Below are 16,387 nucleotides of genomic sequence, written 5' to 3'. Positions count from 1 at the left end.
GTACATCTTTACTCCGTTGAATAAAAATCTGTACAGAATCGGTTTCGCAATGTGAATTGACAATGGTAATGGATTATAAAAACAGATGCGAAGAGCTTCAAAACAAGACCAATACTGTATTTATAGGACTATCCAATACTAAGAAAAAGCTGTTTCGCAAAATTAATAAGATTGTTTTTTTGACAAACTTTTAAAACCTGAAAATTTAGAATTGTGTTTAAAACATTTCTGCCTGCACCATACTAAAATTTCATCATGATTGTACAACACGTTTTATATTTATAGAATTTCAAAGAGAGCGATCCTTTGCAAAACTAAAAAAACGACACTTTTTTGTTCTCACGACGATAAAAAATACAAGGCATACTCGAAAAAAATTGTTAGCATAGATTAACGCAGAATTGAATAAACTAAATTTTGATGTAACTCGTTTTTATGTAGGTGTACTGGTTACTTTTTAATTGGAGTCCAAACTCTAATATTACACTGGTCTACGTCCATTTTGCTGACTGGAGGCTGATGGTTGTTCTTTAGTAATTCGAGGGTGGTAAATCCAAAACTGAAATCCGTTTTTTCTATCACGTCAGGTTTCGGAGGAAAATAGAAAATTATCTAATATTAGGGATGTATATTTAGAGCAATGAAACAACGTAGTCCGTAAAGAGGTCACAAGATGGCAGCACATGGAATAGTATAATGAATATTATTTCAATCAGTTATTTGAACATTGTTAACCCCAAAATAAAGGACAAATATTACTGACTTTGTAAGGAAAGCATATAGTGCATATTTCGGAATTAAATTGGCTGACCAAGATAAATCATGGGCACCGCATAAAGTATGCAGGACCTGTGTAGACTAAAGGAAAGAAATATGTTAGCGTCTGGAACAACCTTCATGTATCGGTACAGAGAGGTCTATTAAGATATTTTCAAAGGGACGAAGAACTTGTCTATTGTACAGTGGGATCCATGAGTATTACCGTGCAAATTGTCCATCACCATGTTCGTACATCTTATTTGATCCAATAAGAGCTTCAAGAATTAAAAGAAAACTCAAAACAAGCTGTTGACAACTTCTGAACCAGCATACATAAAAATCCATTGCTTAAAAACACATAGGATGTAAGAGAAAAATTAATGAAAATAGTCATGGACAATTTGCAGGGTAATACTCATGGATCCCACTGTACAGATGTGAAGGAACTATTTGAAGCTATGGGATGTACGTAGAATACAGAAGAATGGAGGCTTTTTATTGACAGCTCGAAGAGGAGTTTGAAGTGTGTGTTGCTAGATAATGGCAATAAGTTAGCATCCATTCCTGTTGGCCACTCCGTACATTTGAAGGAAAGCTACGAAACATTGAAAGAACTGCTTCGAAAGATAACGTATGCAAATGACAGTTGGCTTGTGTGCGGAGATCTCAAGGTCATTTCAATGTTACTTGGTCAACAAGCAGGTTTCACGAAATATCCATGCTTTTTGTGTTTATGGGACAGTCGAGCAAGGAACGAACATTGGGTGCGAAGACTGTAGCCAGCCATGAAAAGCTTTGAAGTCGGGGCGAAAAACATCCAGAACAAGCCGCTTGTTGATCCTAAGGAAGTGTTACTTCCTCCACTGCACAATAAGTTGGGATGAATGAAGCAGTATGTAAAAGCTCTGGATAAGAATGGGGCTTGCTTTAAATACATTTGCTCAAAATTTCCTGCATTGACGCATGAGAAAGTAAAAGCATTTATTTTTGATGGTCCTCAGATAAGGATGCTAATGAAAGATGAAGAATTCTTACAAACAATGAACCGTACAGAGAAAGATGCATGGTGTGCCTTTTCTGATGTCATTACAAACTTTCTTGGAAACTTCAGGGCGCACAACTACGAGGTTCTAGTTGAAAATTTGTTGGTGACGTTTCAAAAGTTAGGAGTAAATATGAGTGTCAAGCTTCACTTCCTGCACAGCCACTTAGATGTATTTCCGTCCAATCTTGGTGCCGTAAGTGAAGAACAGGGCGAACGCTTCCACCAAAACCACGGAGCACCGATATCAGGGGAGATGGAATGAAAACATGATGGTGCTTGCAGTGTGACGTTCCTGAGGCCACCTACTCCAGAAAATCAAAGAAACGAAAATTTTTGCATAAGTAGGTATGCATGTTGTGCTATTCTCTGGTGTATGTTAAGTTTAGCATAAGTACAGGCATCAGGTGTTGACTGTATGTTCTCGTGAAACAAATTGATCAATTTGCCGGAATTGCCTAAACTTTTTGTCCATTAAGAACTTCATATTGAGAAAATAGAAACGTATGTTTGTTAAACAACGTGACGTGATACTCTGCATGGACATCTGACTACGTCGCATTCTCTTTGCAAGTGCTGTTGGAATGTAGCTGGATATAATTTTCTGAAAATTTTGAAATGTGACTTGTGAAACAATGCAACTTAATACCTGTTATCAGCTACGCCACCTATGTATAGTCCCATAATTTCATTATGTGCGGATATCTATATGGAAAATTGTTGGAGTTTAGCCCAGTAATATAATATTGTGAAAATTTTCAAATGTGATTTGTGAAAAATTGAGACGTAATACACTTTTTCTGACTACATATTTGGATTCAGCGACCTCAAATTATATAGAATCAGTTAAAATATCTAAGTCAGCAGAAAAAGAAATTTCATTATGTGCAGATATCTATATGGAAAATTGTTGGAGTTTAGCCCAATAATATAATATTGTGAAAATTTTCAAATGTGATTTGTGAAAAATTGTGACGTGATACACATTTTCTGACTACATATTTGGAATCAGCGACCTCAAATTATATAGAATCAGTTAAAATATTTAAGTCAGCAGAAAAAGAAATTTCATTATGTGCAGATATCTATATGGAAAATTGTTGGAGTTTAGCCCAATAATATAATATTGTGAAAATTTTCAAATGTGATTTGTGAAAAATTGTGACGTGATACACTTTTTCTGACTACATATTTGGAATCAGCGACCTCAAATTATATAGAATCAGTTAAAATATCTAAGTCAGCAGAAAAAGAAATTTCATTACGTGCAGATATCTATATGGAAAATTGTTGGAGTTTAGCCCAATAATATAATATTGTGAAAATTTTCAAATGTGATTTGTGAAAAATTGTGACGTGATACACTTTTTCTGACTACATATTTGGAATCAGCGACCTCAAATTATATAGAATCAGTTAAAATATCTAAGTCAGCAGAAAAAGAAATTTCATTATATGCAGATATCTATATGGAAAATTGTTGCAGTTTAGCCCAGTATTATAATATTGTGAAAATTTTCAAATGTGATTTGTGAAAAATTGTGACGTGATGCACTTTTTCTGACTACATATTTGGAATCAGCAACATCAAATTATATAGAATCAGTTAAAAATATCTAAGTCAGCAGAAAAGATAATTTCATATGTAGACCAGTGTTATTAATCCGACAGTAAATAGTGCGAGTGCGACTGAACAGAATAAGAAAAAATCCACAGTAAGATTTATTATATTTATTTTATCTGTATTTGTGATATTTTTATGAGCTGGTCTTCTAATTCTTCTCCTTGTCTGGAAATCTGGTTTCAACGAAAGCATCATATGGTTTGGGGTGAATTGCTAGTCCATCTTGAACTTCCGTCGATGGTTTGGGCGAATTAGGAGGAACGCTAAATCGAAAATTCTGAAGCAAAATCGTGGAGAAGAGAAATATAAGGTTCTTTGCAAATACTTCCCCAACACAACGTCGTCGGCCTGGAAAGATAACAGAACAATCACACGACAGAAATTTCCACATCAAAAATTTTGTAACCTACAAATTTAATCTGATATTAGATTCACAGACAACACATATTTTATGTGACAACCGACATGGTCGTTCGGAAGGCTGTTGCTTCTCATGGAAATTGAATATCAAGCTAAAATTATGTATATAATTTTATTTTACTTCAGTCGGAGTAAATTGCTTTTATTATAAGGGACTGATAATTATAGGTAAGACTGTGACAGATAATGTGACAGGAACGCCATATCTTTAAAAATGAAGCAGTGTTTTTGGGGAAAATGATTTTCTTGTTCCCGCTCCCTTCGGCCTGAAATAATGGTGCTCTTGGCCAGGTAATTATGAACAAATAAGAAGCTTCAGGTAAACAAATGCTTTCCCCTCATCCGATAACACATTCTGAATGTACAAAATTAATGTAACATATATAAACTAAAACAAATTCAAATTAAATTCTTGAGACACGTAAAATACAAATTAGATGGCAGTTACCCTCAAACGGAATCCCGTGAAAGCATTCTTAAATATTTTAACTTAGCATCACGTCACAACAGAAGTCATGCACCAACTCCATAAAATTCTAAATAATCACATCGAACCCGAAGCTCCTTTCGCTCTGTCACAGCTACTTCACCTTAAATAAGTTACGACCGAGAAAGCAACTGTTCAGCCTCCGATGCAGTAGAACAAACGCACTGGCAATACCGCCAATTTGGAACATGTATTATAGCATTTTACGATATTTTGAAAAGTAAAAACAGCGTAGACCTATTATCACCCACTTCAACAATGAAATTGAAACTGACAATACTATAATGCATAAAATACAATAGAACTTGTGACTGATACGTTCGCTAAATGAATGTTTCTGTTTATGTATATTACATTGATTTGTGCTCCAATGTCTTAATTATTGCATAATGAACTCCATAATTGGGTACAGCTGTTGAGTTAAATTGCTTAAATAATTAAATAAATAAACATCTTTCTGAAATAAAAGGACATGTTATACAAAAAATGTGTTCCTTACAGATATAGATTTACTAGCCGCTTCGAAAATTTACCATTCTCGATTTCAAACATTTTATGCCAACCCCACAACATTGATCCTACACTAATATTTTGTATTTAAGAACAGTCTTGTAATTTGTCAAATACTACTTAAGCAATAACAGGATTTTAAGAACAAAATGGATACGTGTCTGCTTGGGTTGGAACAGCGTCAGTTGTCTTAGTATCACGAAACAACCAATCAACGATCCAAAAAGGAAGAAGTGATACAGTGAGTTGGGTATGAACGATTTGACTCCATACGAGTTTTGACTGTGAACTTATGTGCGGACAAGTTGGGCATGCTTTTGGTGAAGAAAGAAGACGACCGGCTAGAATAGGAGCGGCGAGAAATTTGAGTATTCGTCTAGTCAACAAAGGTAACCAAAACGGAAGAGGTTACGAGGGTTGAAGAGGAAATTGCGCCTTTTCAATTTGATGATGGTTTTCAATCCAAGACCCGTCATGTCAAGGAACGGCTTAGTGATTGTCGCAGAAGAAGAAGAAGTGTAGGTTGCGACAAAGGACTACATCCTACCCAATATTACCAACCCCTCAGAAAAATTAAGGTATGTACATACAGTGAGCGGCAAGTAATTTTGTTCTTGGAACATTGAGTGAAAGTGAAGTAATATAAGTACGTAAGCGGAACAAACGTAACATTGGAATTTGTAGAACTAGTTTTCGCGCATGCGTTACCTTTCAACTGTCGCAGCAATTGTAAAGTTAAGACAGACAGTTTTATTCGTTGTGGATTTAATTGATTGCGAAGAAAAGTCTTCTTCCCCTTTGGACACCAAAACTAAAACTAAATAAGAAAGGCGTGCAATGAATGTACAGGGTGTTTAAGAGCGCCAATTGCCGTAATAGTAACATTTAATGTAATTTAGGTACTGGGGTATAATTAGCGTGCGGGATTCACGTTATGAGCTTTAATCACCGTGTTGAATGGGCGATGTATACTCAAGTTGAAATGGTGACGTTGTTTATTAATAGTTGTTGAAACATTTGGAATTAACGACCACTCTTGGCCTTCCTGTGCATTGTTGATGTTAAAAGGCTGAGTTACGTATGAGTGACGCAGGTCGTTCACCATTGTTCTATATTATTAATGTATCGTTACGCACCAATAGTCATCTACAGTACTTCGTTGCGCCAGACTATTGAAATAAAAGAAAGACAACAAAACAAAAATTAATTTGTACGATTTTATTAACCTTCAGAAATGTAACGAGTAAGAAACAGTTAAATTCTTGGTCGATCGCAACGTTGTAAAAGGATGAGTGATTGCTTGCACAAGTATCACAATTAACTCAAGTAATTGGTTACTGAGAAATTAAAGACTAATGAAAGGATTGAACGTGGGTGCAACGCATGTTTGGCAAGGACACGCAAAATTGCATTTTGTTTAGAAACCTTCGTATTCCTTGGTCACTTGAAGTATTGCGCTGTGTAACAAATTGAGTTAATACTAGATATAAACCATAGATTATATCTTTGTTTGATAGTTCTCTTTGATGAGACTGAGGCGATACGCAAAAACGTGTCACAAGCTTCAACAATACAAATTGTTCATGATGATTTTCATATTTTCTCTTGCATTTTAGGAATGTATTTTTAAAAGTGTGTTGTTGTGGTTGCCAGCAGCTTGTTTGGGATTTTGTTTCAATTCTTGAAGCTCTCATTGCTTAAGACAAAGAGAATAAGTATGGTGATGTGGACAATTTGCTTGGTAATATTTATGCATCCCACTCTACCATCCATTCAGATAGCTCTGGTAGCTCTCAGACCGAATTGACAATCGACAAGTGACAAGCTACAAGCAAGAAACATTTCGTAATTGTCTGTGATACCAATATTCATGAACAGTTTTCTCAATAGCGTGCATCGGCCATCTTTGAAAAGTTTGAAACTTCCAGTTTAATATACTATTAACGCCTCAACATGTACAATGTCTTTGATTTTATTATTTCTGTCGTGCACCTTCAACCGTAAATCGCCTTATATATAAAAGGGCGATTTTCTTGTGTTTGAACTAGTCACCGTTTGGAGGCGCTAGAATCAACATGAAAGTGTCAATGTTAAAGCCATAGATAAAATAAATGTAGTGCTGCCTCCTAGAGGAAGAAACAAGCTACTGTTGCTAGACATGAGTCTGTACAAACAGAACCTGGAATGGTGAATGTAGTTTCGTTATAATGTAAAGTGTTACCTGTGGTGTTACTACAGCGCCTTGAATAACGTAGTGTGGAAAACGACCCAAGAAAGTGGTTCCCCAGACGGATGAGAAACATAGATGGCAGTGCGATCAATGTCGGTGCTAATTTTCTTATGAAAGTAATGCGGCTTTGTTAGATTTGGGAATATATTATGTAGATTTGTTTGTCTTGAAAGGCGGTACGTGAATTGATGGAAACAGTTATATTTGTGGAGTGATTTGCAGTCACGAAATGACATTAATTTGGAAAGAAAAGTAAAATAAAATAAATAAATAAATAGCAACACAAGAAGAAACATCGCAAAGTGATTCCGGACGTCAGGTGTTGGATTGTGTACTAGAGTTTTATTTTTCTATGTTATTAGAATATAAATAGTATCCTGAGAGATATTTCATACCGAGGCGGCAAAACACAAGTGTCGCTTGGAAGCGAGCAGTCCGTAATCAATGTAGCCTTTCGAACCGTAGGGACACAAGCTCTGACTGCACCGTTTCCTCAAGGAGATTTTACACCAAAGCGACACGCGACAAACAATACGAGGATTTCACACAAAAGCGACACGGGTCCTTCGGTCCAAGGCAACTTTCACACCGAAGCGACACATGTTGATTGGAAACGAGCCAATCAAGAGTAACATTTCACATCGTAGCGGCATGACGGGAAGCACAGGCCAGCGTTCGGTTGGTGAAATCCTCAAGCGATAAGTATCGCGTGCCCATTGTCGCTTTGGTGCGCAATCTCCCTAAAGCAAGACACTCATTGCATCGCGCATGCGCGAACAACAAACCACGGCAACATGTTGCAAGCTATTGAGGAAATGGCCCAGTTTGAGCGACGCACAAGCGTCAAAGCGGCACGTGTGACTTATCGTGTCGCCTAGATCTTTTGTTGTAATGTGCGGTTTTTCGTGTCGCCTATCTCTTGTTCGCACAATTAGCAGCGAACGCTTGCCAATAGACTGAAGGCACCATGTCGCTTGTCACTTAGTGGGGAACTCCCCCTGTAGCGCGTCGCTTCGGTCTCAGCACCCTTCCTTTAAGGAGTTTTCCGACCGAACTAACAAGTAGCACGCGAATACGCTATATGAACGTGTGTTTGCTGTTTGGACCCTCATGTGCAATGAATGCTATTTTACAGTCTGGAAGTGTGTGTCACTTGTTTGACAGTGTGAACATCCCGTGTCGCTTGTCCCATTGGCTTGAAAGTTTCCTTACACTCATGTCGATGGCACTAAGAAAGTTTTGTGGGGTTCCCCTTGTTGTTTCATGGAATCATAATTAACATCATCGCCGCGATTAGTTTAAAGCGGAAGACAAGATACAGTAAATATCCAAAATACAAATGCTTCAGTGTGTATATCTTTAAAAGAAATGATGATGATAATAATAATGAACCTAATTTATACACAAAAATTTAGTTGCCAAGAGCATTCCACGCGTATTTTTTCTCCCGTATTATTAACGAAAGTATGACGATAACAGGACGTGGTCGACTGTCTAGAATGTTCGTTAATATCTTCGCGACCACTGTACCAAATATCATAGCAATTATGACATTCATAGAAATACTTCATGTAAAAGAATCAGACGTTGCAGCGAGTGGAACCAGCCAGAGCGCGCAGAACTGTGCCGTTTTCCACACTACGTTATTCAAGGCGCTGTAGTGTTACGTTGTTTTGTGAGTTTCTTAATAAATTCAGTTAATCTTGTTAATATATGTGTTTTCCATCGCACAACATTATGGCGCAGTCGGTATAAAAGGAACTTTTCTCTTCATGGGTTGCAGGATTTGCAAGAACCTTACATTTCCGTAAGTTTTTTTCCATCCCGAACTGACTGTTCTCATTCGTACAACAAGCTGTTGTAGCAATCATAAACCTGTTGCTTTGACGCAATTTGACATAACACGGTAAGGATTAACCGTCTACATTGTTTGTTTTATATAAAAAAGAAATAGTGTGATGTAAATATATATATCAAGATTTCTTCTAACGTGGAAACAAGTTATAAACATGAAACGTACAAGGGCTTTGTCGCGTTCATAGATACATTGAGATCCGATGCAGATCAAGTATAATTATAAGTGAAAACTCACTTTTCATAGTTGTTAGGTTAAACGTTTGGATTTACAGTAATAAATATGTACACAAACATGATATTTAACGCTTTCGACGAAGATTCAGAGGACATTGAAGATTATCTCTTACGTTTCAAACAGTTGTGTATCATTCAAAAGTTCAGCGATGATCAGAGAGTTCCTATACTCATCGCGTTTATAGGTGTAAAGGCATTTATAGTCTTGAAAAATGTAGTCGCACCAGACCTTGTACATAATCTGTCCTATTCTCGTATAAAGGATAGTCAGTCTTTTGTCACACTACAAACCTGTAACTAATAAGTTTGTTGAACGATATAAGTTTTGACGTTGTGTGCAAGAGGAAGGTGAATCCGTTTCTGCTTATTTCATAAGGCTGAAGCAACAAGCCATAAAATGTAACTACGGTAATTATCTGGACGAAGCTTTAGTTGAACAGATAGTATTGGGCATACGATCTGAAGTTACTAGAAGAAAGTTGCTTTCAGTACAGTCACTAATCTTTCAGCGATGTCAGGAACTGACATTACAGAATGAAATGTTAGAGAAAGAAACCCGATTGTTAATACGATCAGAAAATGTAAAACAAGAGTCAGCAGTTTCACGCACCTCAACCCAATTTCCAAAAATAACAGTGCAAGGGGACAAACATACGAAACAACATACTTATAGTTCGTCTTATCCAACGATTCACGGAATTAAATATACTGCTTACAGCTGTCCTAACTGTACATACAAACATGATTCTAAAGTCAACTGTCCAGCCAAGGATTCTGTTTGTTCATTCTGTAGGAAACGTGGTCACTTGCAAAAGCGGTGTAGGAAGAGAGAGAAGCTTAAACAGAAGTCCAATAGTAATAATAACGTAGGACAAACTACTGAAATCGAAAATTTGAAGATGTCAATTTCTCATACTTCACCTGGCGAGCAAACAGCATGGATACCTAGTGTCGTTTCATGCAGTTGTGACTCTCGCATCATCGGGTCACCTACGTCCAATTACCCTTTATCAAAGAATCCAATGTTAAAGGATTTACTTATTAACGGCAAGTTTATTCAATGTGAGCTTGATACAGGATCTGCTGTAACTCTGTTCCAAGCGGATTCATTCAGGAATTGGTTTCCAACGACTAATATTAACTATTCCTCTATAAAAATATATGGCGTAGGGAAACATGCTCTTTCAGTGCAAGGTCAGGCTGAACTGGAACTTACACACTCTGGATCGACTTACTCACTTCCCGTTATTTTATGCAAGGATCTTCTCACCTATCCACTCATAGGTCGTTCATGGTTAGATGTCGTTACGCCGGATTGGAGAACATTACTGTTACATTCACAGCAGACTAGTTCTATGCTAGTTGTCCCTACGGGAAATGACCAACCACAGTATTTACGGGTGAAAATAAAACATAATTTTTTTTCGGTCTTCGATGGTGATCTATCGAAACCAATTGAACCGTACATAATTGACATACCTTTGAGAAGAGATGCTGTACCGATTTTCCGGAAAGCCTATGATACACTTTACGGTTTGCGGGCACAAGTGGAAGTCGAAATTAAGAAACTAGTACAACAAGGCCTCTGGGAGGCTATCATCTACTCTGCTTGGGCATCTCCTCTTGTGGCAGTCACCAAGAAAGATGGGTCTTTGAGGCTTTGTGTCGATTTTTCTTCAACTGTCAACAAGATGACAGAAAATATGAAGTTCAAGATTAGCAAAACTGATGATATATTTGCTAAATTGAAGAATTGCCAGCATTTCTCCGTAGTGGAACTTCAAATGGCTTATTGCCAACTTCTCTTGTCAGAAAAGTCACAAATTATAATTGTAGTGAACACACATTTGGGACTCTATAAGATAAAAGGGTTGTGCTTCGGGATCACAATTAGTGGCGATATTTTTCAAATGACGCTGGCTAAAATCTTGGGAGACACACCAGGCGTCTCATTTTACTTTGATGACGTTATCGTAGGTGGAGATACATTGACACAATGCTATGAAAGGACACTTCTAGTCCTCTCTAAACTTCAGCAACATAATGTGAAGTCCAACTTCAACAAATGTACCTTTCTATCACCGGAAGTCGAATACTTGTGATATTGCATATCTTCGAAAGGCATTAGTCCTTCCCGTAAGAATTTAGAAGCAATATTGGACTGTCCAGAACCGTCGGACATCTCACAGTTGAGGTCCTTTATTGGCATGTTAAACTTCCATCGAAAATTCATACACAATCTCGCTTCAAAGATATCACATCTTACCTCTCTCTTGAAGAAAGATGTTTCGTGGAAATGGACTACGGAAACATCCAAAGAATTTAGGAACATTCTGGAGAACTACGAAAAGCGCAACCCACAATACCATTCGATCCAAATAAACCTATTGTGCTGATATGCGATGCATCTCCATACGGTTGCGGCGCCCGATTATGCCACGTGTACCTGTGCAGACATTCTCAGCAGGTTACCTTGTCCCACAGAAGACCCAGTAGATGAGGAAGCTACATTGTGTTACAGTATGACAGGCACCAAAGCGCCAATTTCTCTGCAGATGATCGCTGATCACACCAATGCTGATCCAGTGATAACCGAAGTTGCAATATATGTAAAATGGGGTTGGCCGAAAAGGTTTAATCAACGGATAAGGGATTCCAATATTTACCCTTAGTACGAAAGGCGAAACCTTCTCTCACTAGAGGCAGGATGTCTGTGGTGGATGGGGAGGTTAGTCATCCCACAGTCGCTTCGCTCGAAAGTTGTGGAACTCTTCCATTCAAACCACCCTGGGGAATGATGGAGACCTTACGATCACAAGCATGGTGGCCCACGATGACAAGGGATATACAACATTGTATCCAGACCTGTGAAACATGCCAATCCACACGTTCCAGGATCAAGAAAGGTCCAGATAATAGATGGCCGGAAGCTAGATTTGTAGGACAAAGACTCCACGTAGACCATTTCTTCTTGGCTGGGAGAAAGTTCCTATTACTTGTGGATGCTTATAGTCGCTGGGTAGATGTCTGGCCAGTATCATCCTTAGATACACCGGAGACCATACGCTGGATTCTTCAGTCATGCTCGACTCTCGGAATTCCACAAACAATAGTTTCTGATAATGGTCCGGCATTTATCAGCCTAAAGTTCCGTTCCTTTTGTCAACAGTTCGGGATTGAACACATCACAATACCGCCGTACCACAGTCCTAGCAACGGGCTTGCAGAGAGGTACGTACGCACAGTGAAGACTGGCATGTTTAAGGTGTTGCATGAACATCCACATCGGACTTCTTTACAGTTCGATGCAAAGTTAGCAGAGTACCTGCTGATTTTGAGGAATTCCCAGTTTGGAGAGGAACGTAGTCTTCCTGCAGCCTCAGTACTCACCTTCAGTCCAAGAACATGGTGGAACTGTATACGTGGTGATCATAATAGAGATACCGAGAGGACAGAAGCTCCTCCTTTCTTGAAATCTAGGATCAACCACAACAAACCATACAGGACATTTTCACCTACTGAAACCGTATGGATTCAATTTATGCTATAACCAGGACCGGAAAGTATGAACCCCCCTCAGGCAGATTTGCCTACACTTAAAACTAGCTCAACATGCCCATATGAGCTTTTTGCTCAAGTGTGGAACCCTGTCTAATCCAAGATTTTTGTAAAAATGCTCTCGGGAATTTTCCGGAAAGTATGACCCCCTCCCCCCAGATTGATTTGCCTACACTTACAAAAGGCACTTCTGTGAGATTGTTGTCCATAAATTTGTTAAAAATATGCAACTCTTGATATTTTTTTTGGCTACACTTAAAACTAAGCCAAGATGCTCATAAGAGCTACCCCCCCCACACACACACACCCACACCCACCCACACCCACCTACACCCACACATATTTACTTCCGGTCCACTTCCGGTTCACTTCCGGTCCACTTCCGGTTTGCCTACTTCCGGTCCACTTCCGGTCCACTTGTGGCTTATTTCTCAGCACAGCTCTGTTAGAGATAGGGATATTATATAAATTTAAAAATTATTTCATTCTTCACAAACAAATCTCATCTAACAATTCCATAACAGTTCCATGCTCAGCTCTGTGTCTGTGTGAGGCAAGCACAGCTCTGTTAGAGATAGGGATATTGAGTATTGAAACATCTAGAAATTATTTCATTCTTCTCAAGCTCAGCTCTGTGTCTGTGTGGGGATTTGTACCTAATAACATCAAAACAACACAGCTCTGTTAGAGACAGAATATTCAATTCCATATCTATAACATCTCTGTGTAATTCCATAACAGTTCCATGCTCAGCTCTGTGTCTATGTAGAGCAAAACAGCACAGCTCTGTTAGAGATAGGTATATTATATAAATTTAAAAATTATTTCATTCTTCACAAACAAATCTCATCTAACAATTCCATAACAGTTCCATGCTCAGCTCTGTGTCTGTGTGAGGCAAGCACAGCTCTGTTAGAGATAGGGATATTGAGTATTGAAACATCTAGAAATGATTTCATTCTTCTCAAGCTCAGCTCTGTGTCTGTGTGGGGATTTGTACCTAATAACATCAAAACAACACAGCTCTGTTAGAGACAGAATATTCAATTCCATATCTATAACATCTCTGTGTAATTCCATAACAGTTCCATGCTCAGCTCTGTGTCTATGTAGAGCAAAACAGCACAGCTCTGTTAGAGATAGGTATATTATATAAATTTAAAAATTATTTCATTCTTCACAAACAAATCTCATCTAACAATTCCATAACAGTTCCATGCTCAGCTCTGTGCCTGTGTGAGGCAAGCACAGCTCTGTTAGAGATAGGGATAATAAGTATAAATTTAAAAATTATTTCATTCTTCACAAACAAATCTCATCTAACAATTCCATAACAGTTCCATGCTCAGCTCTGTGCCTGTGTGAGGCAAGCACAGCTCTGTTAGAGATAGGGATAATAAGTATAGATTTAAAAATTATTTCATTCTTCGCAACTAGCAATTCTATAACAGTTCCATGCTCAGCTCTGTGTCTGTGTGGGATTTGTACAGCAACATAGCTTTGTTAGAGACAGAGTAGACGGGTATAAATATTATTTCATTCAATTCTTCACATTTATATCCATAACATCTCTGTGTCTGTGTGTCAGTACAGCACAGAGATGTTAGATATTGAGTATAGATCTATTGGAAATTATTTCATTCTTCACAAACAAATCTCATCTAACAATTCCATGCTCAGCTCTGTGTCTGTGTGGGGATTTGTACCTAATAACTTCAGTACAGCACAGCTCTGTTAGAGCTATAACATCTCTGTGTAATTCCATAACAGTTCCATGCTCAGCTCTGTGTCTGTGTGGGATTTGTACAGCAACATAGCTTTGTTAGAGACAGAGTAGATGGGTATAAATATTATTTGATTCAATTCTTCACCTCTATATCCATAACAGCTCTGTTAAAGATAGGGATATTAAGTATAAATTTAAAAATTCACAAACAAATCTCATCTAACAATTCCATAACAGTTCCATGCTCAGCTCTGTGTCTGTGTGAGGCAAGCACAGCTCTGTAGGAATATTAAGTATAGACTTTAAAATTATTTCATTCTTCACAAACAAATCTCATCTAACAATTCCATAACAGTTCCATGCTCAGCTCTGTGTCTGTGTGGGGATTTAGTTTTTTTAGAGACAGAGTAGATGGGTATAAATATTATTTCATTCAATTCTTCACATTTTATAACAGCTCTATTCTTCACATCTAACAATTCCCATAACAGTTTCATGCTCAGCAAGGCTCTGTTAAGTATCTTAATATTTCATTCCTTCATAACAGTTCCTGTGTCTGTGTGGGGATTTGTACCTAATAACATCAAAACAACACAGCTCTGTTAGAGACAGAATATTCAATTCCATATCTATAACATCTCTGTGTAATTCCATAACAGTTCCATGCTCAGCTCTGTGTCTATGTAGAGCATTTAAAAATTATTTTATTCTTCACAAACAAATCTCATCTAACAAATCCATAACAGTTCCATGCTCAGCTCTGTGTCTGTGTGAGGCAAGCACAGCTCTGTTAGAGATAGGGATATTAAGTATAAATTTAAAAATTATTTCATTCTTCACAAACAAATCTCATCTAACAATTCTATAACAGTTCCATGCTCAGCTCTGTGTCTGTGTGGGATTTGTACAGCAACATAGCTTTGTTAGAGATTCATTCAATTCTTCACCTCCATATCCATAACATCTCTGTGTTTATAATAGATAGGAATATTGAGTGCATCTAACAATTCCTGCCCATAACAGTTCCATGTTGTAGAAATATCAGCAAGGCTCTGTGTCTATGAGATTTGAAACCTTGTTCCCAATCAGTTCCAAGCTGTACAGCTCTGTGTCTGTGAGATTTGAAACCTGTTCCTGTACAGCTTTGTGAGAATTTTCATAGTGCCTAATAATATCAGCACAGCTCAGTTAGGATCGCATCTAACAAATATCAAGGATTTGTACCTAATTACAGTAGCACAGGGATAGGGATAATAAGTGTAGACTATTGATATAGAAATGATTTTATTCTTCAATCTTATTCATAACAGTTCTATGCTCCTATGTGTCTGAGCAACATCAGTACAGCACAGCTCTGTTAATTAATATCTATTGAATATATTCAACGTACGTTGAAACGTTTATATAGAAACAATGGGCATTGATTGCCACTTTTCAGACAAGTTTTAAATTTCATACAAATACAGAGTTGAAACTGTCATGGCATAGGGATGAAATAACATCTAGACACTCAATAGATGTGAAGAATTAATTATACCCTAACTGTTAGTCCCTATCTCAGAGCTGTGCTCTGTACAAATCCCACACAGACACAGGAACTGTTATGAAGGAATAAAATATTAATATCACTATCTGCACAGACACAGAGAATTGCTGAGCATGAAACTCTTATGGGAATTGTTAGATGTGAAGAATAAATTTCACAGAGCTGTTATGGATATGGAGGTGAAGAATTGAATGAGATAATATTTATACCCATCTACTCTGTCTCTAACAAAGCTATGTTGCTGTACAAATCCCACACAGACACAGAGCTGAGCATGGAACGTTATGGAATTGTTAGATATGAAGAATAAATTTCACAGAGCTGTTATGGATATGGAGGTGAATAATTGAAAGAAATAATATTTATACCCATCTACTCTGTCTCTAACAAAGCT

General features: G+C 37.6%; 1 protein-coding gene across 2 annotated transcripts in view; it reads right to left on the bottom strand.

Moving 5' to 3' along the window:
* Positions 1–3,546: 3,546 nt before the first annotated feature.
* Positions 3,547–16,387, bottom strand: part of LOC145988365 (methyl farnesoate epoxidase-like) — an 80,012-nt gene continuing 67,171 nt past the window's right edge. The window contains exon 9 of one of the 2 annotated variants that reach the window (XM_083123243.1): positions 3,547–3,773. In XM_083123243.1, the coding sequence (XP_082979369.1) occupies positions 3,574–3,773 (200 nt within the window). In that variant the 3' untranslated portion in view covers positions 3,547–3,573. The remainder of the gene's footprint in view (positions 3,774–16,387) is intronic. The other variant, XM_083123244.1, reaches the window with a different exon arrangement.

The sequence above is a fragment of the Lepisma saccharinum genome, chromosome 5 (assembly GCF_977018435.1).
Source record: "Lepisma saccharinum chromosome 5, izLepSacc3.1, whole genome shotgun sequence".
NCBI classification, from domain to species: Eukaryota; Metazoa; Arthropoda; class Insecta; order Zygentoma; family Lepismatidae; genus Lepisma; species Lepisma saccharinum.
Note: the sequence above shows the minus strand (reverse complement) of the source record. Positions and strands in the feature narration are given on the sequence as shown.